Source organism: Marmota marmota, unplaced genomic scaffold, assembly GCF_001458135.2.
Source record: "Marmota marmota marmota unplaced genomic scaffold, marMar, whole genome shotgun sequence".
NCBI classification, from domain to species: domain Eukaryota; kingdom Metazoa; phylum Chordata; class Mammalia; order Rodentia; family Sciuridae; genus Marmota; species Marmota marmota.
In genome coordinates this window covers 13,018,154-13,042,455 of record NW_026000082.1, presented here as the reverse complement: position 1 = coordinate 13,042,455, position 24,302 = coordinate 13,018,154, and the positions used below count along the sequence as shown (strand labels likewise).

Sequence of the window (24,302 nt, the reverse complement as noted above, 5' to 3'; positions counted from 1 at the left end):
AAAAATATATATAAAAAAAAAAAAAAAAATATATATATATATATATATATATATATATATAAATAAATAAAAGGGTCCATGATGTAATTGAAACATGTTTTTAAAAAAATTCTTTGGGATTTTCTATATCTGGATGGTGTCAACTGCAAATAAAGATAGCTTTCCTTTTTCCTTTTTAATTTATATGCTTTTTATTTATTTTTCATGCCTAATTTCTTTGGTTAGAACCTTCAGTAAAATGTTTAATAGAAGTAGTAAAAATAGACATCCTCATCCTCTTCCTGATTTGGGGTGAAAACATTAAGATTTTCATAATTATGATTGTTAACTGGATTTTTTGTTTTGTTTAGTTTTTGTTTGTTTTTGGTACTGGGCCTGCATGCTTTACCACTGAGCTGCATTCCCAGTCCTTTTTTATTTTTGACAGGATCTTGCTAAGTTATTGTGGGATCTCACTAAACTGCTGAGGCAGGCCTTAAACCTGTGATCCTAGAGCTTCAATCTCCTGGAGTTGCTAAGATTACAGGAGTGCATCACTATACCCAGCTTTACTGTTTTTTTTTTTTTTTTTTGGTAGATGTTCTTCATTTGGTTGAGGAAGTTTAGTAGGCTATTTTTTATACCTTACCTCGTATTTTTCTATGTGATTTATACAGTATATCTTTGAAATACAATTTTTAATGGCTATACATTATTCAGCCATTAAAATGTCACATGTGTAGTATAGAGAGATTAAGAGTTATACTCGTGGCAGGCGGGGTGGTACATATCTGTAATCCCAGCAGCTTGAGAGGCTGAGACAGAAGTATCATAAGTTCAAAGCCAATCTCAGCAACTTGGCAAGACCCTGTCTCAAAATAAACATAACAAGGATTAGGGATATGACTCGGTGGTTAAGCAGCTCTGGGTTCAATCAGTACCAAATCAACTTCTTTGTGAAGCCATATTTTGCCATTTACTATTGTGTGTAATGCTGAGAAAGATGTTGTTTATGAACATGTTTTTAGTCATATAAACAAGAAGAGAATACTTGACTACTTTGCAAAAGAAGGGTGAGGAACAAATGAAATAGTATGTATCTTATAAAATGCTTAGCACAATCATACAGAAAGTACCTACTAGATGGTTAAATGTAATTATATTTTAACCATATTTTATTGCTGGGAACATTTAGAGTGTTTATTTCTGCAGTTAAAGCCCTTACATTTGGGCTGAGGGTATAGTGCAGTGATAGAGCACTTGCCTAGCAAGTATGAGGCCCTAAGTTTAATCCTACAAAAAATCCCTTCCAGTTAAGTTTTGGCTACTTTATTCCTTACACTGGAATAACTGGGTTAAATTTTTCCTTTTTTGAAAATATTACTTTGAGAATATACTCTTTTGTCCAAATGAATTTGTCATATTTGAACCATCAGGTTAGAATGGAAATTTTGTGGGAGATTATGTTGAAAAGTAAATTAGGGATAGATTTTGGAAGAACTCAAGATATCAATCTAACACTGTTAGGTTTTTTGTCTTTAGGCCTGTGAGAGTCCATTGAAGGTTGAGTAGGGAAATCATGAGTGATAGTTTAGGAAAATTAATCTACTATGCCTCTGAGGTCTTGACTGATCACCCCTGAATGCTTAGAACCCTTCAACAATTTATACATAGTACCTAATGTGTCCACTGTTGTAGTACTGGAGACTGTGTATACATGTTTGTTTCAGTGTTTCTCTTTTAAATTCTGAGAACATAGGTCACATATTGTGTTCTGAACCCAGGAGTGCTTAACCACTGTGCCACATTGCCAGCCCTTTTTATTTTTTATTTTGCGACAGTGTCTCACTAATTTGCTGAGCCTGGCTTTGAACTTGAGATATTCTTGCCTCAGTCTCCCAAGTGATTTGAGATTATAGGTGTGCTGCCATTGCTTCCAGACACACATTGTATTCTTACTGTCTAACAAAGTTATCTACTGCCTATGGCTTGTTGAATGAGTAAATCAATCTTTTGTTCTGGACTTTTCTGGAAACTAACTTGTTCCCTTTTGTGTTCCATGTTTCTTCCTGGACTCCAAGGAGGAGGCATCTCCCTATTCCTTACTTGATATCTGCTTGAGTTTCCTGACCACACACCTTGAGAAGTTCTGTTCAGCAAGACAAGATGGAACATTATGTCTGCAGGAACCTGGAGTATTTCCACAGGAGGTGGCTGATCGACTGCTTCAGACCATGGCATTTCATGGTAAAAAACAAAAACAAAAACAGAAAACAAAAATTATGTGCTAATAATTGGAATTGGATTTTGAAGTATTATTGTTGACATTAAATTATTTTCTTAGAAATAACACTCCAGGGGGGAGGGTGGAGGATGGGAAAGGCAGCGGAGCACAACAGACACTAGGATGGCAATTTGTAAATCAATGGATGTGTAACTGATGTGATTCTGCAATCTGTGTATGGGGTGAAGGTGGGAGTTCATAACCCACTTGAATCAAAGTGTGGAATATGATATGTCAAGAAATTTGTAATGTTTTGAACAACCCACAATAAAAAATTCAAAAAAAAAAAAAAAAGGATCAGCCATGCCTGCTATGTGGGTATTTAAACTTATTAAGACTTCTCCAAGGGGCTGGGGATGTGGCTCAAGTGGTAGCGTGCTCGCCTGGCATGCGTGCGGCCCAGGTTCGATCCTCAGCACCACATACAAACAAAGATGTTGTGTCCGCCAAATACTAAAAAATAAAAATATTTAAAAAAAAAAAAAAAAAGACTTCTCCAAGGACTTTAATCCAACTCGCCAAGGTGGGTTTGCCCATATCTGTTGCTTTAATAAATGATTCTATCAACTTTGCTGCCTGAGAGCTAAAAAAAAAAAAAGAAATAACACTCCAGATAAGCCCAGTTCTAGAAAAAGGAATTCATTTATTTTTACTTGTCTTGACTCTTAACTGTGTAATTTATTTAGTATTATTTTTTCGTTGTAGATGGACACAATACCTTTATTTTGTTTATTGTTTTTATATGGTGCTGAGGATTGAATCCAGTACCTCACACATGCGAGGCAAGCTCACTACCACTGAGCCACCTTAACTGGAATTTAGGAAAAGTATTTTTCTTTTCTAATTTTGGCAAGTAGCTTTTTTTGTTTTGGTTTGCTTTTCTTTGAGAAACCATTCTTAGGTCAGAAATAACTTCTCTAAGTCTACAATGTTCATTTATAAGTCTAAGGAATAAAATACCTTACACACACACACACACACACACACACACATACACACACGGTATATAAATATATATAAATTTTTAAAAAATATTTATTTTTTACTTGTAGGTGGACACAATACCTTTGATTTATTTTTATGTGGTGCTGAGGATCAAACCCAGTGCTTCATGCATTATAGTTAAAGACTCTACCTTTGAGCCCTAACCTCAGCCTTATATAAATATTTTTTTATTGTAGATGGACCTTTATTTTATATATTTATATGTGGTGCTGAGGATGGAACCCAGGGCCTCACACATGCTAGCACTGTACCACTGAGCCACTGTACCCCAGCCCCAATACCTTATATCTGAATTTGACAGTGAGAGAGTCATACAGTATTATGAAAAAATGATTTCTGTTTCTGACTTTTAAAATGGAAAGTTGACCAGGCACAGTGGCATAGGCCTGTAATCCCAGTGAGTGAAGAAGCTGAAGCAGAAAGATCACAAATTAATGTCATTTAAAGAGACCCTGACTTAAAAAAAAAGCCAAGGGCTGGGGCTGTAGCTCAATGGTAGAGCACTTGCATAGCACATGTGAGGCACTGGGTTCAATCCTCAGTACCACATAAAAATAAATAAATAAAAGATATTGTGCCCATCTACACAACAACAGAAGCCAATCCAAAAACCTAAAGGCCGAATGTTTTCTCTGATTAGTGGATTGTGATCTATGATGGGGGCGGGGGCAGAGGCATGGGAAGAATGCAGGAACTTTGGATGGGGCAAAGGGGAGGGTAGGGTGGGGTTAGGAGGATAGGAACGATGATGGAATGAGATGGACATCATTACCCTAGCTACATGTATGATTGCCCAAATGGTGTGTCTCTACACTGTGAACAACCAGAGAATTGTAATGTTGTACTTCACTTGTGTACGATGAATTAAAATACATTCTGTTGTCATATACAATTAAATAGAAAAAATAAAAAAATAGATTGGGGATGTAGATGTAGCTCTGTAGTACCCACCTCCAAAAAAGTTCTGAATTATTTAACATCTTTGTAAAAATCATATCCATCTTGAATTGATTTATTGTGGATGCAATTGAATATGCAAATAAAACTCCATCTTGCTAGTTCATGTCAGAACTTTAAAAAGTTGTTTCATAAATTTTCTTGTGTTTGAAATTTTTCATAAAATAGAAAAAAACAATCATACTATGAAAACTGGTAATACCACTGGGCCTTGATGGCGCAATCCTGTAAATCCCTGCCACTTAGAAGGTTGGGACAGGAGGATCACAAGTTCATGGTCAGCTTGGGTAACCAGATTCTGTCTCAAAGTAAAATAAAATTTAGAAAAGGAGTGGAGATGTAGCTCAGTGACAGAGTGCTTGCCTAGCATGTGTGAGGTCCTGGGTTCAATTCCCAGTACTGAAACTACTACTTTTTTTTTTCCTTTTCTTTCTTTCTTTCTTTTTTTTTTTAATTTTTGGAAATACCATGCATTTTCTAATAGCATTTTGATTTTAGAAAGTACTTAACATGTACTCTTAACATTTTTTTAAATTTATTTGCTGGGCACAGCGGCGCACACCTGTAATCCCAGCAACTCAGGAGATTTACAAGCAAGAGATTTACAAGATTGAGGCCAGCCTAAGCAATTTAGCAAAATCCTTTCTCAAAGTTAAAATAAAAAAGGTTGGGGATGTATCTCAGTGGTAGGGCATCTCTGAGTTTAATCCCCAGTAACAAAGAAAAGCAAAATAAAACAAAAAAATTATTTACCCATTTAATGGATTGATTATACTGATAGCAGTCTTCATTAAAATAATTATGATACTAAGGGATTTTATATATTAGGATCTATGATTCTGTTGTCATAGTCTTTACTCATTGTATCAGTACCCCTCTTCCCTCCCTCTGATCATCTTGCTCTGCTCTATTGGACTCTTTCTATTATTATTATTATTATTATTATTATTGTCATTATTATTAGTTTAATGAGTACATTATAAATATATGCATGTATATGTGTGTATAGATTTATTGTGGTATATTCATATGTGGACATAGCATACATGGATGTAGCACTTGGTAAATTTTGTTCATGCCCGCCCTTCTACCCTCCTTCTCAAATTTTTTTCGTATACTCTGTTGAACTCCTGAAGCATATTCATTTTTTTTTTTTTTTAGTCATTGATGGACCTTTATTTTTGTTTATTTATTTGTTTATATGTGGTGCTGAGAATTGAACCCAGAGCCTCACATATACTAGGCAAGAGCTCTACCCCAACCCCTTGATTCTTTTTTTTTTTTGAGTACTGGGGATTGAACCTAGGGACCCTCAACCACTGAGCCACATCCCCAGCCCTATCTTATATTTTATTTAGGGACCAGGTCTCACTGAATCGCTTAGCACCTTGCTATTGCTGAGGCTGGCTTTGAACCCATGATCCTCCTGTCTCAGCCTCCTGAGCTGCTGGAATTACAGGTGTGTGCCACCACGTTCAGCATTGATTGTTAAATACATAAAATCTAATCTTGATTCTCTGACAGTAGCAAATTAAGAACTGCAAATCTGAAGGAGAAAGGCTGCCAACTAGTAACATAAGTGATTAGTATGACAGCAAAGTATCATTTAGCAATAATTTTTGGTCATAGGAAAAGCTAGATGAGTCTTTATTTTGCTGATGTTTGAAAGAAGGCAAAGATAGACTGGGTGAGATGGCACATGCCTATAATCCCAGTGATTTGGGAGGCTGAAGTAGGAGGATTGCAAGTTTGAGGGTTCAATCCCCTGCACCACCAAACAACAAAAACAGAAAAACCCACAAAGATATTTAGGAAAATTTCCTTCAAATATAATTAATGGCATTTATGTAGTGTTTTAAGTTTTAGAATTTTTTTTATGTACACTGTATTATTTAATTTTCATAGCAATCCCTGTGAGGGAAATATAATTATTCATATTTTGTGAATAAGGAATTGTTCAGTGTCAAATATCAAATAGATATTGGAACTAACTGATTTGAAGTTCAAACCCAGGCTACTTATTTATCTTGTCCAGCTGCTCATTTACCCCATCTCTTAGACTACCTTTTATTGTCATGACTGTTACTTATTTCACAGTAGATGCTGTTTAGTTTACGTGATGTTGTTGAGATATGGCTCCAAAGTATCTATTGATTGGTAGGCAGGTAAATCTCTAAGGGACCTCAAGAAATTTCTGTGTCTACTTGATTGGCATTCATCTGACAGTGAGGGTCTATAACTCCTAACCCCTCTTAATAAGGTTTCAGGTGTAGCTAGTGGTTTAATAATGAATTATAGACATTATATATGAGCTAAGTATATGGGTTTGTATAATAATATGTTGTACCAATTTAAAGGATAGGTTGGAAATGAAGTCCATTGAGGGTTTTGTTCCATGTCTCCTAGTATCCAAACTTTAACCCTTTAAATTTACACTCTTTATTTTTATTTTATTTGTTACTGGAGATTTAACCCAGGGGTACTTTACCACTGAGCTACATCCCCAGCCCTTTTTATTTTGAGACAGGATCTCGCTAAGTTGTTTAGGGTCTTTCTAAATTGCTGAGGCTGGCCTTGAACTTGTGATCCTTTTGCCTCAGCCTCCGAAGTTGCTGGAATTATAGGCATGTACCACTGCACCCAGCAAATTTAGTTCTTTAGAACCTGAAGCCTTCTCATTGCCATAGCAGGAGAAGCTAGCATGAAAAACTATGCACTGGGTCTCAGGTGCTTCAGCTTACACACCATTGACCAGAATTAGCACAAGTTCCCTCCTAAGTCCACGGGAGGGCTGGTATGTATAGCTGTCTGTCTATGGGTCTAGAAAGGTGAGGAGAAACAGATGTTAATAGATATCAGTCATGTTTACCACAGTCTTGAATCTGCCACTTGCTACCTCCATGATTTTGGAAAGCCTCTTTCTTTTCTTTTTTTTTTTTTAATATTTATTTTTTTAGGTGTAGATGGACACAACACAATACCTTTATTTTTATGTGGTGTCGAGGATTGAACCTGGGTCCCACCTGTGCTAGGCGAGCGCTCTACTGCTGAGCCACAATCCCAGCCCCTGGAAAGCCTCTTTCTGAGGCCTATTTTACTCATTTGTAAATTGTAGACAATAATATTCTCATATGATTATAGACAAAAGTATCCTCACTGAATTGTATCAAATGAGATACAGTTGAATGGGGGAGCACATTGGAAATGTAAAGTATGATGGAAGTTTTAGCTCTTCTTAGCTGTTTTTCGAAGTTAAAATTCTGCTTGTTTTTCCGCAGGTCTACTGAACGATGGAACTGTGGGTATTTTTAGAGGCAACCAGATGCGTTTAAAGCGAGCTTGCATTCGCAAGGCAAAGATCTCTGCTGTTGCTTTCCGGAAAGCCTTCTGCCACCACAAGTTAGTGGAACTTGATGCCACAGGTGTGAATGCTGACATCACCATTACAGACATTATCAGTGGGCTTGGCAGTAACAAATGGATCCAGCAAAATCTTCAGTGCTTAGTGCTGAACTCATTAACTCTCTCCCTTGAGGATCCTTATGAGCGGTGCTTCAGCCGGCTTTCTGGCCTTCGAGCTCTAAGCATCACCAATGTTCTCTTTTACAATGAAGATCTGGCTGAAGTTGCCTCATTACCAAGATTAGAGAGCCTGGATATTTCTAACACCTCAATCACAGACATCACTGCCCTCCTGGCCTGCAAAGACCGACTCAAGTCTTTAACCATGCACCACTTGAAATGTTTAAAAATGACAACTACCCAGATACTGGATGTTGTTCGGGAACTAAAACATCTGAATCATCTTGATATCTCAGATGATAAACAGTTTACATCAGACATAGCTCTTCGCTTACTAGAACAAAAGGATATCCTACCCAATCTTGTCTCCCTGGATGTTTCTGGGAGAAAGCATGTGACAGATAAAGCTGTTGAAGCCTTTATACAACAACGGCCCAGCATGCAGTTTGTAGGTTTGCTGGCCACTGATGCTGGTTACTCTGAATTTCTCACAGGCGAAGGGCCTTTGAAGGTTAGACCTTAAAAATGTATTATTTTTGTCAAGCTGACCTGTGTCTTGGTGGTATAAGACTCTATTAAGATGACTGTCTGATATACGAAATACATTCATGAAATAGGGTATGTATAGTAAAGCTTACTTTAGAGTCAGAGTCCTAAGAAAAAGCCCAGCTTTCTTGCTTCATGATCCAGAGTGAGTTATAGCATAACCTCTCTGTTTCTATTTCCTTATTTGTAAAATAGATACTATTCCTACCTTGCAGTATTCTTCTGAAGATTAATAATTGTAATTGTGAGGCAGGTACAACTGCTCATACCTCTAATCCTAGCTACTTGGGATGCTAAGGCAGAAGGATTGCAAGTTCGAGGCTACCCTTGGCAATATAGTGAGATCCTGACTCATAATACAAAGTATAAAAAGCTGGAGATGAAGTTCAGTGGTAGAATATCCTGGGTTTAATCCCAAATTTTGGCCAAAAAAAAAAAAAAAAAAAAAGCCAAGTGCAAGTCATGTAGTAGGTCCTGGTTAAACATTAGGTCTTACTGTTATAATGTTTATATATTTTGAACCATATCAATATATCATTCCTAATGGATCACTTCAATGAAACTAAAAATACCCCTTATTAAATTGAATACCCAAAGGTAAATTAAGTTCTCTGAAGAAATCTCCATAGTAGAAGTGGGAATTTTGTTTGTTTGTTTGTTTTGTTTTGTTTTGGTACTGGGAATTAAATTCAGGGGTGCTCTACCACTGAATTACATTGCAAGCCCTTTTCTATTTTTATTAGAAAAATAGAGACAGGGTATTGCTAAATTGCCCAGGCTGGTCTCAAACTTGTGATCCTCCTGCCTTAGCTTCCTGAGTTGCTGGAATTTACAGATTTGCAATACCATGCCTGGAAAATTTTTTCTTAAGGTTTCTAATGACTAATAGTTTAAATTTAACAAACATTAGTTGATCTTGGTACAGCTTGGGATTCAAAAATGAATAAAATACAGAATCTGCTTCTAAGGAATAGTGGTGTTATGGTCACAAATATGTTTATACATTTTATTCATTTATTTATTTATTGGTACTAGGGTTGAACTCAGGTGGGTTTTACCACTAAGCTACATCCCCTGTCCTTTTTTCTTTTTTTTTTAATTTTTAATTTTGAGACAGGGTCTAGCTAAATTGTTTAGGGCCTAAGTTGCCAACGCTGATCCTTGAACTGGAATCCTCCTGGCTTAGCCTCCCAAATCATTGGGATTATAGGTATGTGCCACCTCACCCAACTATACATTTTTATTTATTTAAACTGTGTAAGTAATCTACATAATACCCAATACTGTGTATGGGAATGTTTAGCAGAGAGAATTGGTTTAATTTAAGGCTTTTCTGAAGAATAGAGATCCTAAGGGTGAGTAGCTTGACAGTATTCCAGGCAGAGGGAATAATGTATATAAAGGTGAGACCCTGGAATCAATATATATATATATATATTTTTTTTTTTTAGAGAGAGAGAGATTGAGATTATTTATTTATTTATTTATTTATTAGTTTTCGGCGGACACAACATCTTTGTTTGTATGTGGTGCTGAGGATCGAACCCGGGCCGCACGCATGCCAGGCGAGCGCGCTACCGCTTGAGCCACATCCCCAGCCCCTCAATATTTTTTTAAAGTTCCTTAGGTAATGAACATTCAACCAAAGTCAAGAACCACTGTTTAAGGACTGAGGATGTAGTTCAGCAATAGAGCACTTGCTTACCATGTACAAGGCCTTTGGTTCAATCCCCAGTATCACACCCACACAAAAACACTTTTTATAGATATATTTATTTTTTATAAATCTATACATATTTATTTGTTTTTGTGGTATTGGGGATTGAACCCAAGGATACTCTAGCACTGGATTCAGTGCTGGACTATTGCAGCCTCCAGAGTTGCTGGGATTGTAGGTATGCACCACCACACCCAGGTTGATTGTTAGGTCTTATACCTATATTTCCTGGAAAAAATTTTTTAGCACCCAAACAGATATAGATAGAGCTAAACATTGGGATTTGCAGATTTCCAATGATTCTCAGGAGTTATGAGCCATAGTTTAGTACTAAGTAATCCTGGAAATAATATAAAAGGGGTTTCGGGCATGTTGGTGCATGCCTGTAATCCCAGTGGTTTGGGAGGCTTAGATAGGAGTATCATGAGTTTAAAGCCAGCTTCAGCAACTCAGTGAGACCCTGTCCCTAAATAAAATACAAAATAAGGCTGGGGATGTGGCTCAGTGGTCAACAGTGCCCCAGAGTTCAATCCTTGGTACCGAAAACAAAACAAAACAAAACCAAGGGTGGTGGGGTGGGGATGTGCTCAGTGGTTAAGCACCCCTGGGTTCAATCCCTGGTACAAATAAATAAAAAAAATAGAAAAACACATAAAATCAAAGGGGGCTTGGGGGTTTAGCTCAGTGGCCGAGTGCTTGCTCAAGGCCCTGGGTTCAGTCCTTAGCCCTGGGGGAAAAAAAAGAAAAAACGAAGAGGCTAGGGGCATAGCTCTGTATTAGAACTTCACTGTCCAATCACCAGTATTATGAAAGAAAGAAAGAAAAACAGATGTTGGGGGGATGTCTAGCTCTTCAATGCTAGTCTAGTGGAGAGGAGACAGACAAATTTAAAAATAGCTTTTTTTGCCAGGTGCAGTGGCAGATGTCTGAATTCCCAACTACTCAGGAGCCTGAGGCAGAAGGATGGCAAATTTGAGGCCAGCATCTTCAATTTAGCAAGACCCTATCTCAAAAATATAAAGGAAAAAGGGTTCGGGAAGTAGCTCACGGATAGAGCACTCCTGGGTTCAGTTCCCAGTTTAAAAATAAAAAGCTTCAATACAGTTATGTGGAGTACTATAAGAAAATTTGTTCTTTTGTCTCTGATGAGATGGTGAGTGCCTGTAGTCTCAACTATAGGCTATGGGTTTAGCATAGTGGTAGAATATGTGCCTAGTATGACGTTCTGGCTTCAATCCCCAGCACTGAAAAATAAAAATTGTTTTTAGTATGTAAGAAAATTTGTTGTAAGTATGTTAAAACTTAGTTTTAATCCATATATTAGTAAGGCTTAATTTAGTGGCTAAGAATTGTTTCTCTATTTTTAAACAGTTTGAAAAAACTAGTATACAAAGATACTTTTTTGTGGTAGTTCTTTTTTTTAATTATTATTTATTTGTTCTACTTCTACTTTTATTTGTACATGACAGCAGAATGCATTTCAATTCTCATACACAAATAGAGCACAATATTTCAATTCTCTGGTTATACACGGTGTAGAGGTGCACCATTCGTGCAATCATACATGTACCTAGGCTAATGATGTCCATCTCATTCCACCATCTTTCCTACTCTCATAACCTACCCTCCCCTTTGCCCAATCCAAAGTTCCTCCGTTCTTCCCATGACCCCCTAAGATAGTTTTTTTTTTGGGGGGGGAGGGGGCACTGGATGTTGAACCCAGGGGTACTTAACCACTGAGTCATATCCCCAGCCATTTTTATTTTTCAAATTTTGAGATGGGGTCTCACTAAGTTGCTTAAGTCCTCACTAAGTTGCTGAGACTATCCTTAAACTTGAAATCCTCTTGCCTTAGCCTCCCAAACTGCTGAGATTACAGGCAGGTGTCACCATGCACAGTGGTACTTATTTTTTGACCTAGCAAATGAAATTGATTGAAGATGATCATAGTTTTAAGACCCAGATTACACAATTTGAGGGTTTATTAGTAGCTAGAGGAGTGTTGATCACTAAATAAAACATGAAATTGTTTAAAGATTTTAATATTCCAGTAATTAAAAGTTCTTTAGTTTTGTATTGAAATGTAATTTGAGGTTGTAATTAATATAGGAAATTTACAAAGTGGTTGAAACAACCAAATATGAGTAAATGAAGTTCAACTGAGATTATTGTTAAATATTTTACTTCTTGCAGTCTTTTTCATTTCACATTTCAGTGTGTTTCTGAACCTACAAGAAAAAGTTCAGGGTGCTTCAAAAAGAACTGAACAAACTGAAAAATTTTATCACTGCTTATTTATGTCAAAATCAATTTTTTTGTGTGTATTATGCATAAATAGAAACTCTAAAAGTCATTTTGTAGCTTGGCGTGGTGGTGCATACCTATAATTCCAGTGAAGCAGGAGGCTGAAGTAGGAGGATCACGTTTGAGGCTAGCCTCAGCAATTTAGTGAGACTGAATCTCAAAATAAAAAATTAAAAGGACTAGTGGTAAAGCACCCCTAAGTTAAACCTCTAGTACTGAAAACAGACTAAGTAAGCAAATAAATAATAACAAAAGGATGGGGGTATAGCTCAGTGGTAGAGTGCCCCTGGGTTCAATTTCCAAATGTGTTTAAAAAAAAAAAAAAGAGGAACTTCCATTGTTGTCTCTATAATATTAAAAACACTTAATGTGTACCCTTGTGTCACTTGGCATATGTCAGTATTACAGTCCAATTCATTTTAGACCTTTGTGGTATATCATTTCAATGGTTGAAATGTCACCTATGATACATTCTTTCATTTCTTCAAAGCTGCATTTTTCCAGTATGAATATCTCATATATGAAACTTAGTTATTGAGTTTAAGTATTTGATTATTTATGTTGTTATTATTTTTGGTGCTAATGAAAAAAATTGTTATTTTTTTCTGTAATATTAACAGCTATTGGAGCTCAATACCTAGAACTATTAATTCACTGGGGATTATGGTGATATTTTAGTCTTTTTTTTTTTTCCACTTATAGTTGGATTACTTTTACAAGAGCTACTTCCTGTTATTTATATTTGGTAATCCAATGGTACCTGAATCACAGTTTAAGATAAGTATGTTAACCTGTATAAATAAAAAATTCCTACATAGACTTAATTTTGAACAGACCTCTTAGAGAGCTTGAAAAATCTGGAAAATTAATAAATTTATTTGATGAATACCTATTGTGCTTATTTTGAGCTAAGCACAATGCTAGACATGGGGCACAGTGGTGAATGGGTCAGTCTAGTGGGAAGATTATAATAGCTATGAAAGAGATGACTTAGATCAGAAGGTCTCTAAAGAAGTGATTGAGGGGCTGGGGTTTGTGGTTTAGAGGTTGCTTGCCTAGCATGCATGAGGCACTTGGTTCATGCATCCTCAGCACCACATTAAAAATAAGATAAAGGTATTGTGTCTACCTACAACTAAAAAATAAATATTAAAAAAAAAGAAGTGATTGAGTTAGGAAGGATAAGTAGAAATTAGTCAAGCAAAGACAGAACGGAAGGTTTCAGAGTTTATTATTATTTATAATGGTATTTTGTTGAGAAAGAGCTTAGCTTAATGAAAAATTAGAAAAAGGGTTGATGCTGCGGGCTGGAGTTGTGGCTCAGCGGTAGAGTGTTTGCCTAGCACAAGTGAGGCCCTGGGTTCGATCCTCAGCACCACATACGAATAAGTAAAGATATTGTGTCCAACAACAACTAAAAAATAAACGAATATTTAAAAAAAGGGTTGATGCTGCATTGTGAGCAAGGGGGAAAAAGTTACATTAAAAGGCAGGTAAGTGGGCTGGGAGTATAGGCCCATGGTAGATTGCTTGCCTAGCATGCATGAGATACATAGGGCCTTGGATTCAGTCCCCAGCACCCGCTACCCCTGTAAAAGAGGCACCCGGTATGGTGGCACACACTTGTAATCCCAGCTACTGTGGAGGCTGAGGCAGGAGGATCACAGGTTCCAGGCCTTGGTAATTTTTTTTTTTTTGTTTTGAGATGAGAGAGATGAAGTTAATTTTATTATTTTATTNAACCTTCCGTTCTGTCTTTGCTTGACTAATTTCTACTTATCCTTCCTAACTCAATCACTTCTTTTTTTTTAATATTTATTTTTTAGTTCTCGGCGGACACAACATCTTTGTTTGTATGTGGTGCTGAGGATCGAACCCGGGCCGCACGCATGCCAGGCGAGCGCGCTACCACTTGAGCCACATCCCCAACCCAGGCCTTGGTAATTTAACAAGACCCTGTGTCAAAAATAAATAAATAAAAATAAAAAAGTCTGAGGGATGTAGTTCAGTGGTAAAGTGCCTTTGGGTTTAATCTTCGGTATCACACAAAGAGGCAGATAAGAACCTCATGGCATGGTAAGGCCTTATAAATAGTGTTAAATATCTTGAAATTTATTTTAGGTACAATATAGAAAATTTTCCCTATCAGTTTATACTTGGTTCTGAGCCTATTTAATGTACATCTCTTTAGGATGACTATTCAGGATGGGTTAGAAAGTAATCATTCCCATTTGTTTCGTCTTACATGACTATCCTGGATGTCATCTTTAGAGTGGTTGTTTAGATAGAGAAATGTAGAGGGTTGAAAAGAAGTCTGAAAGTTAATCTTTTGGTTGTGTTCAAAGGTGTCTGGAGAAGCCAATGAAACTCAGATTGCAGAAGCACTGAAGCGGTACAGCGAAAGGGCATTTTTTGTCCGAGAAGCTCTATTTCACCTTTTTAGCCTGACTCATGTGATGGAAAAAACAAAACCAGAAATTTTAAAGGTAAGAGTTATGAAAAATTTGAAACTATCTCCCTGGTAGATGAGGATTTTCTAAGAAAATTTGCATTTAGTCTTTAATTTTTATTTATAATGGAATTAATGATCTGTGATTTCAATTATTAGCTATAAATGAAAGCTGCCTAGTGTAATGGAAGTTTTATGAAGGTCTCATTAAGAAATGTAAATGCTTTCTAGTAATATTCAACTGCCTAAAACTAGAGATCATGCTGACATTTTATCACCAGCTCTAGTAAAAAATGAAAATAATCTGGGCACTGTGGTCCATGCCTGTAATCCCAGTGACTTGGGAGGCTGAGGCAGGAGGATCGCAGATTCAAAACCAGCCTCATCAACTTAGCAATACCCTGTCTCAAAATAAAAAATAAAAAGGGCTCTGTGGATATGGCTTAGTGGTTAAGTGTTCCTGGGTTTAATTCCTGATATCCCCCGCCCCCCCCCCCCCCAAATGAAAGTATATGACTGGAATCAGTACACTGCATTGTATATCAGCCTTGTATTGCTTCCCACTTAAAGAATTTTTTTAGAAATGCAATATGAGAATTCCTTAATGCATTTTTTTTATGCCCTTTTCCCATGCAACTTAGTAAGACCCTTTTTCAAAATGAAAAATCAAAAGGACTGGGGATGTAGCTCAGTGGTAGAACTACCAATCTCTGGTACCAAAAAATCTGAAATGAAAATCACATTTGTGACTAGGCACGGTGGTAGAAGCCTGTAAACCCAGTGAGTTGGGAAACTGAGACAGAAGATAGCAAGTTTAAGGCCAGCTTGGGCAACTTAGCAAGACTCTATCTCAAAATAAAAAATGAAAAGGCTGTGGATATATTCAGTGCTAAAACACCCCTTGGTTCAATTCTCCAATACTATAAAAAAATTATATTTGTGAATCTCACAAAGAAATTTAAATTTGATAGGGATAGATGGGTACATGAATCTGCATTTTAATAAACCCTCAAGATGTTTTCTTTTTCCTTTAGTACTGGGGAGTTGACCCAGGGCAATCAATTTCTAAGCTACATCCCCAGCCTTTTTTTATTTTTATATGTGGTGTTAAGGACTGAACACAGTGCCTCACATGTGCCAGGCAAGTGCTCTGCCACTAAGCCCCAGCCCCAGTACCCACCCATTAAGATATTTCTAATGCACATTGAATTCTGAAGAATAGTGAGTATAGGACTATATTATATTTAATAACTTCTTTTAGTGGGCACAACAATCTGAAGAAATAGATTTTATCATTTTGCAGATTGTGAAACTGAAGGTCTAGAAGGTTAAGTAATAATAAGTCAGTGGCAGAGCCAGAACTGATTTGAATTCCTAACTATCTTAAATTTTGAAAACGTGGTGCTTGGATAGGTACCGGTAACATTTCATTCCTTAGTATATTATCTCCAAGATTTGTCAGTCCCTCCATAGATACTAGAGGATATTGGTATATGCGTTGTATATGCATTGTCTTTTTTTTGACATACCCATTAATTAAAAAAAAAAAAAAACTCATTCATTTATTCATGGAACGAGTAGAAATTTTAAAATATACGTGTTTTGTATAAGGAATTTTGCTCCAAAAGATAACAAAGAAAAAAAGTGATAATTGACTAAATAGAGTTTTGTTTGCTTTGTTTTCTTAAGAAGTGAAAAATAGTAGCTTGTTTGTATGGTCATATGAATGACCCAGCACAGAAAGAAAAAATTGATGTAGGTGTCAGAGATCAGCTGAAGTGATATCTTTGAGTAGAAAAGAAGGGAATGATTTAGCTTATAAATGGAGGCATAAACTTTAAAGAGAAGCCTAAAAAGATCATTTATGGTAACAGTAAGAAGGTTGCATATGTATGTCTGTGTGCAGGTAAGAGGGTAACATTTAGTAGTGAAAATCTGAAGTTCTTGCCTGATTGCTTCAGTTTTCTTAGTATAGTTGAAAACAATGTCTTCCACTGATAATGAGGAATGGGAAGGACTTGGGGAGGTTAAGGAGAAAGGGAAAGGTGAGGAATAGTTGTCTAGGCCAGGAGGAAATGAATGGATTTTATTGTATTACAACTTCAGCAGTGTTCTTCTCAAAGAGGGGAAAGTTGGGAATTGAAGGTACAATTTGTCACCATTCAAGTCAGTGAAAATTCATTCACTGCTTTCCATATAGTAGGTTTTAGGATTACAAATAGATCTTATTACATGTGTTGAAAAGATCTGCTGTACAGGAAAATCTCTAGATACAAAGAACTGGATATCTACCTTGACCAAGTGAGCAGGAACTGTTTATGAGTAACTACTAATATCCTAGGCTCTTTGCACACGAGGATAAAAAACATAGTTAAGACATCTTTGAAATTAGTATAGATCAATGAATTAAATTTGGTGTGAAAAGGGCTTGCATTTATAAGATAAATTAAGAGAACTAATTATTTTTCAGCTTGTAGTTACTGGAATGAGAAATCACCCTATGAATTTGCCAGTGCAACTGGCTGCAAGCGCCTGTGTATTTAATTTAACCAAGCAGGATCTTGCTGCAGGAATGCCTGTTCGACTCCTGGCTGATGTAACCCATTTGCTGCTCAAAGCCATGGAACATTTTCCCAATCACCAGCAGGTAAGCTTCTGTGAATTCCCATACAAATAAGCCTTCTAGCTTCTCCTTTTACCCATCTCCTACCTCCATATAGTTCAGTTTAACAAACCAAGGCTAGAAGCTCAAATACCTTTTGAAACAGTACAGTAATAAATTTGTGGTATGACTCAGTATAGGACAATAGAGAAGTGAACAAGTGAGGCATCAATTCCATCCTTAGAATCTATATATTGGGGGAAATAGTGCAGACCATACAAAACTCACCTTCATCTAGATCTTGAGTTTTAATAATTTCAGTAAATAGTCATGGAGGATTTATTTTGGACTAGGCACTGTCAAATACTGAGATGTAGAAATAAGTAGGAGAGCTGGGCATGGTGGTGCATGCCTGTAATCCCAGCAGGTTTGGGAGGCTGAGGCAGGAGGATTGCAAGTTCAAAGCAAGTCTCAGCAATTTAGCGAGGCGTAAGCAACTCAAGAAGATCCTGTCTCAAAAAAATATAAAAAAGGGCTGAGGATATGGCTCAGTAGTTAAGCACCTCTGGGTTCAACCCCCAGTACAAACAGAAACGAGTAGGACATATGTTTTCTTTTTCTAGTTGTATAGTAGACCAAATGACATGTCCTATTCTCAGGATAAATACTAAAAATGCTACTTGAATTATTTAGCTCTTTTGAAATTGAGCAGTAAGTGGCATATTAGTAAAACAGCAAAAACAAAACTCAGAGGCCCCCAAACAAGTAAAAATAACAGCCTTAAACTGGTCACTGAACTATTAAAGCCAGATTCACTCATTGAGAGCAGTTGCCAAACAAGAGGAAATTTAGGCTTTGGTTTTCATAGCCTCTAGAAAGCAAATGACAAAAGAAAGACCCCACATATAAATCTCTTACCACCCCACCAAAAGGATTTGCCCTTAGTAGAAGAAAGCTAAGAACAAACCTGTTTGTTTTAAACAAGATAATAAACTCAAAACAAAGTAGAAGGAAGGAAATTATAAAAAGAGAATAAAAATTGGGGCTGGGGATGTGGCTCAAGTGGTAGCGCGCTTGCCTGGTGTGCGTGCGGCCCGGGTTTGATCCTCAGCACCACATACAAACAAAGATGTTGTGTCCGCCAAAAAATAAAAATTAAAAATTAAAAAATTCTCTCTCTCTCTCTCTCTCTTTAAAAAAAAAAAGAATAAAAATTAATGAAAAAACCCACATGTACCATTGGATTAGAGAAGGTTAACAAAGCCAAGAATTATATATTTGTACTTGTTAATAATAATAAATCATTGGCAAAATTGATCAAGAAAAAAATGAGAAGATTTAAATTAAAAAATTAGGATTCAGGTATGATCGTGCATACAGTAGTCTTGGGTATGTTGGGAGGCTGAGGCAGGACGATCAGAAGTTTGAGGTCCACATAGGCAATTTAGCAAGACCTTGTCTCAAAATAAAATGAAAAGGATTGGGGATGTAGTTCAGAGGTAAACATTCCTGGATTAAATCCCCAGTACAAAAAAACCCCAAAACCAAAAAACCTTCCAGGTGCACTGGTTCATGCCTGTAGTCTCAACAATTCATGGGAGGCTGAGGCAGAGGATCATAAATTTAAGGCTTGCCTGGGCAACTTGGTGAGACCCTGTCTCAAAGTACAAAATAAAAAGGGCTGGGGATGTGGCTCAGTGGTAAAGTGCCCCTGGGTTCAATCCCCAGTATTTAAATAAATAAATAGATAAGTTTTGTTTTGTTTTGTTTTTTAAAGTAAGGGACTGCTAAACACAGTGATTCCTCTCAGGGGAAATGAGAGTGAAACAAGGGGAGGAAACAGATTTTGTAAATGGTCCTATTGGTGATACATTTGTTTTCTTAAACTGAGTGGTAGGTACACAGGTATTTGTTGTATTCTTATTCTTTAAAAAAAATTTTTTTTTAGTTGTTGATGAACCTTTATTTTATTCATTTATTTATATGCGGTGCTGAGAATTGAACCCAATGCCTTACATATTCAAGGCAAGTGTTCTACCACTGCGCCACAACCCCATCCCTGTATTGTTACTCTTTATGCACCTGTTACTCAAAGTGCGTTCTGCCTATTGCCTTTAAGGTTTTTAGTAATACAGAATCTTGAGCTCTAAGCCACTGAATCATTCTGTAAAGATTTACAGTTGATTTGTATGCATGTAACATTTGAGAAGCACTGCTTTATACCCACATACATTTAGTAAGTATTTTTCTGTATTCAGTATTAAATAATAACATTTAAAATGATTTAATTTAGTGGAGTGTGGTGGTACATGCCTGAAGTCTCAGCTACTTGGGAGGTAGAGGCAGGAGGATTGCTGGAACTCAGGAATTCAAGGCCAGGGTGGACAAGATATCAAAACCTTGTCTCAAACAACAAATAAAACACCTGTAATTAAATGTCACAGAAACTTGAGGAAAATTAATAGTTCTACCAGCTAGATTGGTGTGTGGACAAAGATACATGACAAGACTTCAAAGAGATGGTGACATTGAAATCACTTTTTTTTTTTTTTTTTTTTGGTACCAAGGATTGAACCCTTGACCCATATCCCTAGCACTTTTTTTTTTTTTTGAGACAGGGTCTTGCTAAGTTGCTTAGAGTCTTGCTATGTTGCTGAGGCTGACTTTGAACTGATGATACTCCTGCCTCAACCTCCCAAATCTCTTGGATTACTGGCATGTGCCATTGTCCCCGGTGAAATCGTATCTTGAAAACTAGATAGGATTTCACATCTGAGTAAAACAGTGGAAACGTATGTGAATGTGCAGGCCATTCCAGGAAGGCCAAGTTGCTTGTGACCAGAGTGTAGGAAGAACAGTGTAGGGTGTAGCCAGATGACTAGATTGGGTAAATGCCCATATAGAAAATTCTTGAATACTTGAAATTTCAAACCATAGCCCCAGAAGCCCAAATTCTAGCTGAGTAGAACTTGAAGAATACAGCAAGTATCTTACCTCTCGTTTGCCTGTGGTGCTTTTCAGAGGTAGTAAGACATAGATTCACTGAAGCTTTTTCTTCTATTACCAGTTTAAGCCATTAGTTTAGTTAAACTTCATGTCTTTTTATTCAATTCAGAATTTGTGTCTCTGGGCCAAATTCTACAAATCCAAACACAGGAACACATAATGTAGCACAGTGCAGCAAGTACTGAGATAGAAGTAAGTATAGCATGAGCATTCCTAATATGAAAATCCAAAAATCTTTTGAAAACTAAAATTTTTGACACTAATGTGACGCTCAAAAAGTTTTGGATTTTGGAGCATTATGGATTCTGGATTTTCAGATTAGGAATGCTCAATTGTTAAATTTTAAGCAAATATTCCAAAATCTGAAAAGCTTTGAAATCTTAACCATTTTTTGGAACCAAGAATTTAAGATTTAGCTGTTCTACCTATAATGCTGAGGACACAGAAGAATCATTTAGGTCAATTTGAAAATTAAGAAGTCTTCCTCAAAGATGTAATATCTGCCTTGAGCTGAATTGTGAAAAAAAATTAGGAGTTTTCCAGGTAAAGGAGGAAGAGGTATGGGCTTTCCATGCAGAGGTAATTGGAATAGCATTATTGTCTCTCTTATTTCAGTGGATCCTGTACAAATTATTGTTTATTTGGGGAGAAAAATGAGAAGAAAGGTGACATAGGAGGCAAGGTACCTGCTACTCACTCATATGCCAGATAATGATTCAGATTTCAGGGGAGGTAACTCAGGCCAAGTCTTTCCTATCACCTTGACTACTTGTAGTGAATATAGAATTTCCTGAGAAACTCTCTTAATTAATTATTCTTAGACCTGACTTGTTCAGTGTCATTTATCTGAGATTAGTGCTATTTTGTCTTTTCTGTGAAATTCCTCCTATCTCGATACATCTTCTATGAAACAAGTAACATGTTGATTTTATATCTGTTTTGCTGTTTCTTGACTAACTTTAAATGGCCCATTAATCTGAGTTTTGTTTTCTGTGATTGAGCTCTTTATATTGTCTTCTTTAGGTAAGAGGTCTCCCAACTGACTACAATGAAAAATTTCTAAAGTATTAAAAAGTCATTTTCCCAAATTAAAAATTAATTAGTGCATACAAAATAACAAAATTTTTAAACCCACACCTTAAAAGTTATTATTTTGCTTCACAGGAATAACCTGAATCACCCTTCTGTTATGATGGTGTACTTTTACTGGTTGGTGAATGATTCATATTTTCATTTACTCTTGTTTAATGGTACTAGTCTAAACTTAAGACAGAGCCAAGTATATCAGTCAGTCTTTCTTTAAAGGCCAAAGTGTAAAACACTAGCCCCATATATTCTAGGTTAGAGTTAGGCTGGCTTGAATTTCTTGATGCTATATCACCAGGCAGAATTTTCAGCCATCATTTTTTAAAAAAATTATTTATTTGTATTTGTAGATAGACAGAATGCCTTTATTTTATTTTATTTATTTATTTCTATGTGGTGCTGAGGATTGAACCCATTGCCTCATGCATGCTAAGCAAGCGCCCTGCCACTGAGCTACAGCGCCCCCCTTCAGCCATCATTTTTTTTTTTTTTTTTTAAAGAGAGAGAGAGAATTTTTTAGTATTTATTTTTTAGTTTTCGGCAGACACAACATTTTTATTTTATTTTTACGTGGTGCTGAGGATTGAACCCAGCGCCCTGCGCATGCCAGGCGAGCGCGCTACCGCTTGAGCCACATCCCCAGCCCCATCAGCCATCATTTTTGTCATATTTTCCATTTCAGAAAACAAAAAGACAAGGTTACTTGATGGACTACATGAAAGGAGGGAAATTAACTGATATTATGGTGTTTATATTCTATTTCTCCTATAATGGAAAAGACAAAAAAAAAGTGCTAATAAATTTACATGGGCCCAGTGAAAGTCCATATTTCAACAATAGACAGGCAAAGGAGCTGGGGATGTGGCTCAGTGGTAGTGCACTTGCCTTACTTGTGCACAGACCTGGTCTAGATTTCCAGCACCACAGAAACAAAACAAAATAAATAGATGGGCAGAATGAAGGTTGTAAGAAGTAACTAGTATTCCATCAGTTTTCTTCCTTTTCTGATAAAAGATAACAGAGCTGGCAGGCATGGTGTTCCAGCGGAAGCTGAGGCAGAGGGGTCCCAAGTTTGAGGCCTGCTTCAGCAATTCAGCAAGGCCCTGAAGAACTTGGTGAGACACTGCCTCAAAATAAACAAATAAATAAATAAGGCTGGGGAAGTAGCTCAGTGGTAAAGCACCCTTGGTTTAATCTAAGTATCCCATCCTGCCAAAAAAAAAAAAGCTAAGAGTTCTGCGCAGTGGCACACATTATTACATAATTGCACACATCTGTAATCCAGCTACTTGGAAGGCTGAGACAGGAGTATATCAAATTCAGGGCCATCCTGGGCAGTAAAGTAAGACCCTATATCAAAATTTAAGGACTGGAGTATAGCTTGGTGATAGAGCATTTGCCTAGCATGCATAAGATCCTGGTTTCCATCCCCAGGACTCCCTCCTAAAAAACTAAAAACCAAATAAGCAAATAAAGAGTGATGTTTTATTTAGGATGTTTTTTTCTTCCTTTGATTCTTTAGTTACAGAAGAATTGCCTCCTTTCACTTTGCAGTGACCGGATCCTTCAAGATGTTCCATTTAACAGGCAAGTGATAGCCATAAAAATTAAAATTTGGAATTTTAGAATTCTGTCTTGGGTCATTTCTTATTGGTTAGGATATCCTTGAGGTAAGATTAATTGAGTAGATGGAATTGTGGTTGACTCATTTAAAGAATGCTTAATCTTTCTCAGATTTAATGCTTTTGACATTAGCAAGAGCTTATTGGCCCTTATTTTATATTTATTTTTTTATTTTTTAAAAATATTTATTTTTTAGTTTTAGATCGACACAATTTATGTGGTGCTGAGTATCCAATCCCAGTGCATCATATCAGTCGAGCACTCTAACCACTGAGCCACAATCCCAGCCCCCTTTATTTTATATTTATAAAATAAATTATATTGGTTATAGTTTGCAAAGTATCCACATAATATTGTGTGCTATTAGTATTATTATCCCCATTTAAAAGTTGAAGAGCCCGGCTGGGCACAGTGGTGCATGCCTATAATCTTAGTGACTTGGGAAGCTGAGGCAGAAGTATCACAAGTTCCAGGCCAGCCTTAGCAACTTAGTAAGACCCTGTGTCAAAATGAAAAAAAATGTTTGGGCTGGAGATAAAGCTCAGTTGGTAGAATGCTTGCCTGGCATGCATAAAACCCTGGGTTCAATCCCCAGCACCACCCCCCCAAAAAATAATTAAAAAATATTAAAAAGGACTGGAGATATAGCTCAGTGGTAGAATGCCACCCAGTACTGGGAATTGAGCCCAGTACTGAAAAAAAAAAGAAAGATGAAGAAACTAAGTCTTAGGTTCAGTGCCTTGCCTGTGGTTTTGTGACTAATGATGACTGCAATGCTGGAAAGACTCAGGCCTTCTAGTTCTTTTCTCTGTAAAAAACCTCCTCTTTATTATTATCATTATTCAGTATTAAATTATGGAAGAAACATTTTAAGCAGAGGCTAATGGAAGCAATGTAATCAGATTCCATTACATGTAAAAGGGTCTCTTGTTGTCTTAAGTTGTACTTTGGGAGTTTTAACAGTAATTTTTGGGGCTGGGATGTGGCTCAAGCGGTAGCGTGCTTGCCTGGCATTCGTGCGGCCCGGGTTCGATCCTCAGCACCACATACAAAGATGTTGTGTCTGCCGATAACTAAAAAATAAAAAAAATTAAAAAAAAAAACAGTAAATTTTTTTTCCTTCATTTTACTATTTAAACATTCTTTTAACGATGGCATTTTGAAAAGGAAATTTATGACTTAATGAAGCACGTTTCTTTTTTTTTTTTTTTTTTTTTTTTTT

At 36.7% G+C, this 24,302-nt stretch overlaps 1 protein-coding gene across 2 annotated transcripts in view; it reads left to right on the top strand.

Annotated features, from left to right (window-relative positions):
- Zyg11b (zyg-11 family member B, cell cycle regulator) overlaps positions 1 to 24,302 on the top strand; it is a 75,501-nt gene that overhangs the window by 21,358 nt on the left and 29,841 nt on the right. For both annotated transcript variants that reach the window (XM_015484984.2, XM_048815359.1), the window contains exons 2-6: positions 2,061 to 2,226; positions 7,504 to 8,258; positions 14,660 to 14,800; positions 17,234 to 17,410; positions 22,980 to 23,044. In XM_015484984.2, coding sequence (XP_015340470.1) covers positions 2,061 to 2,226; positions 7,504 to 8,258; positions 14,660 to 14,800; positions 17,234 to 17,410; positions 22,980 to 23,044 — 1,304 coding nt within the window. The remainder of the gene's footprint in view (positions 1 to 2,060; positions 2,227 to 7,503; positions 8,259 to 14,659; positions 14,801 to 17,233; positions 17,411 to 22,979; positions 23,045 to 24,302) is intronic.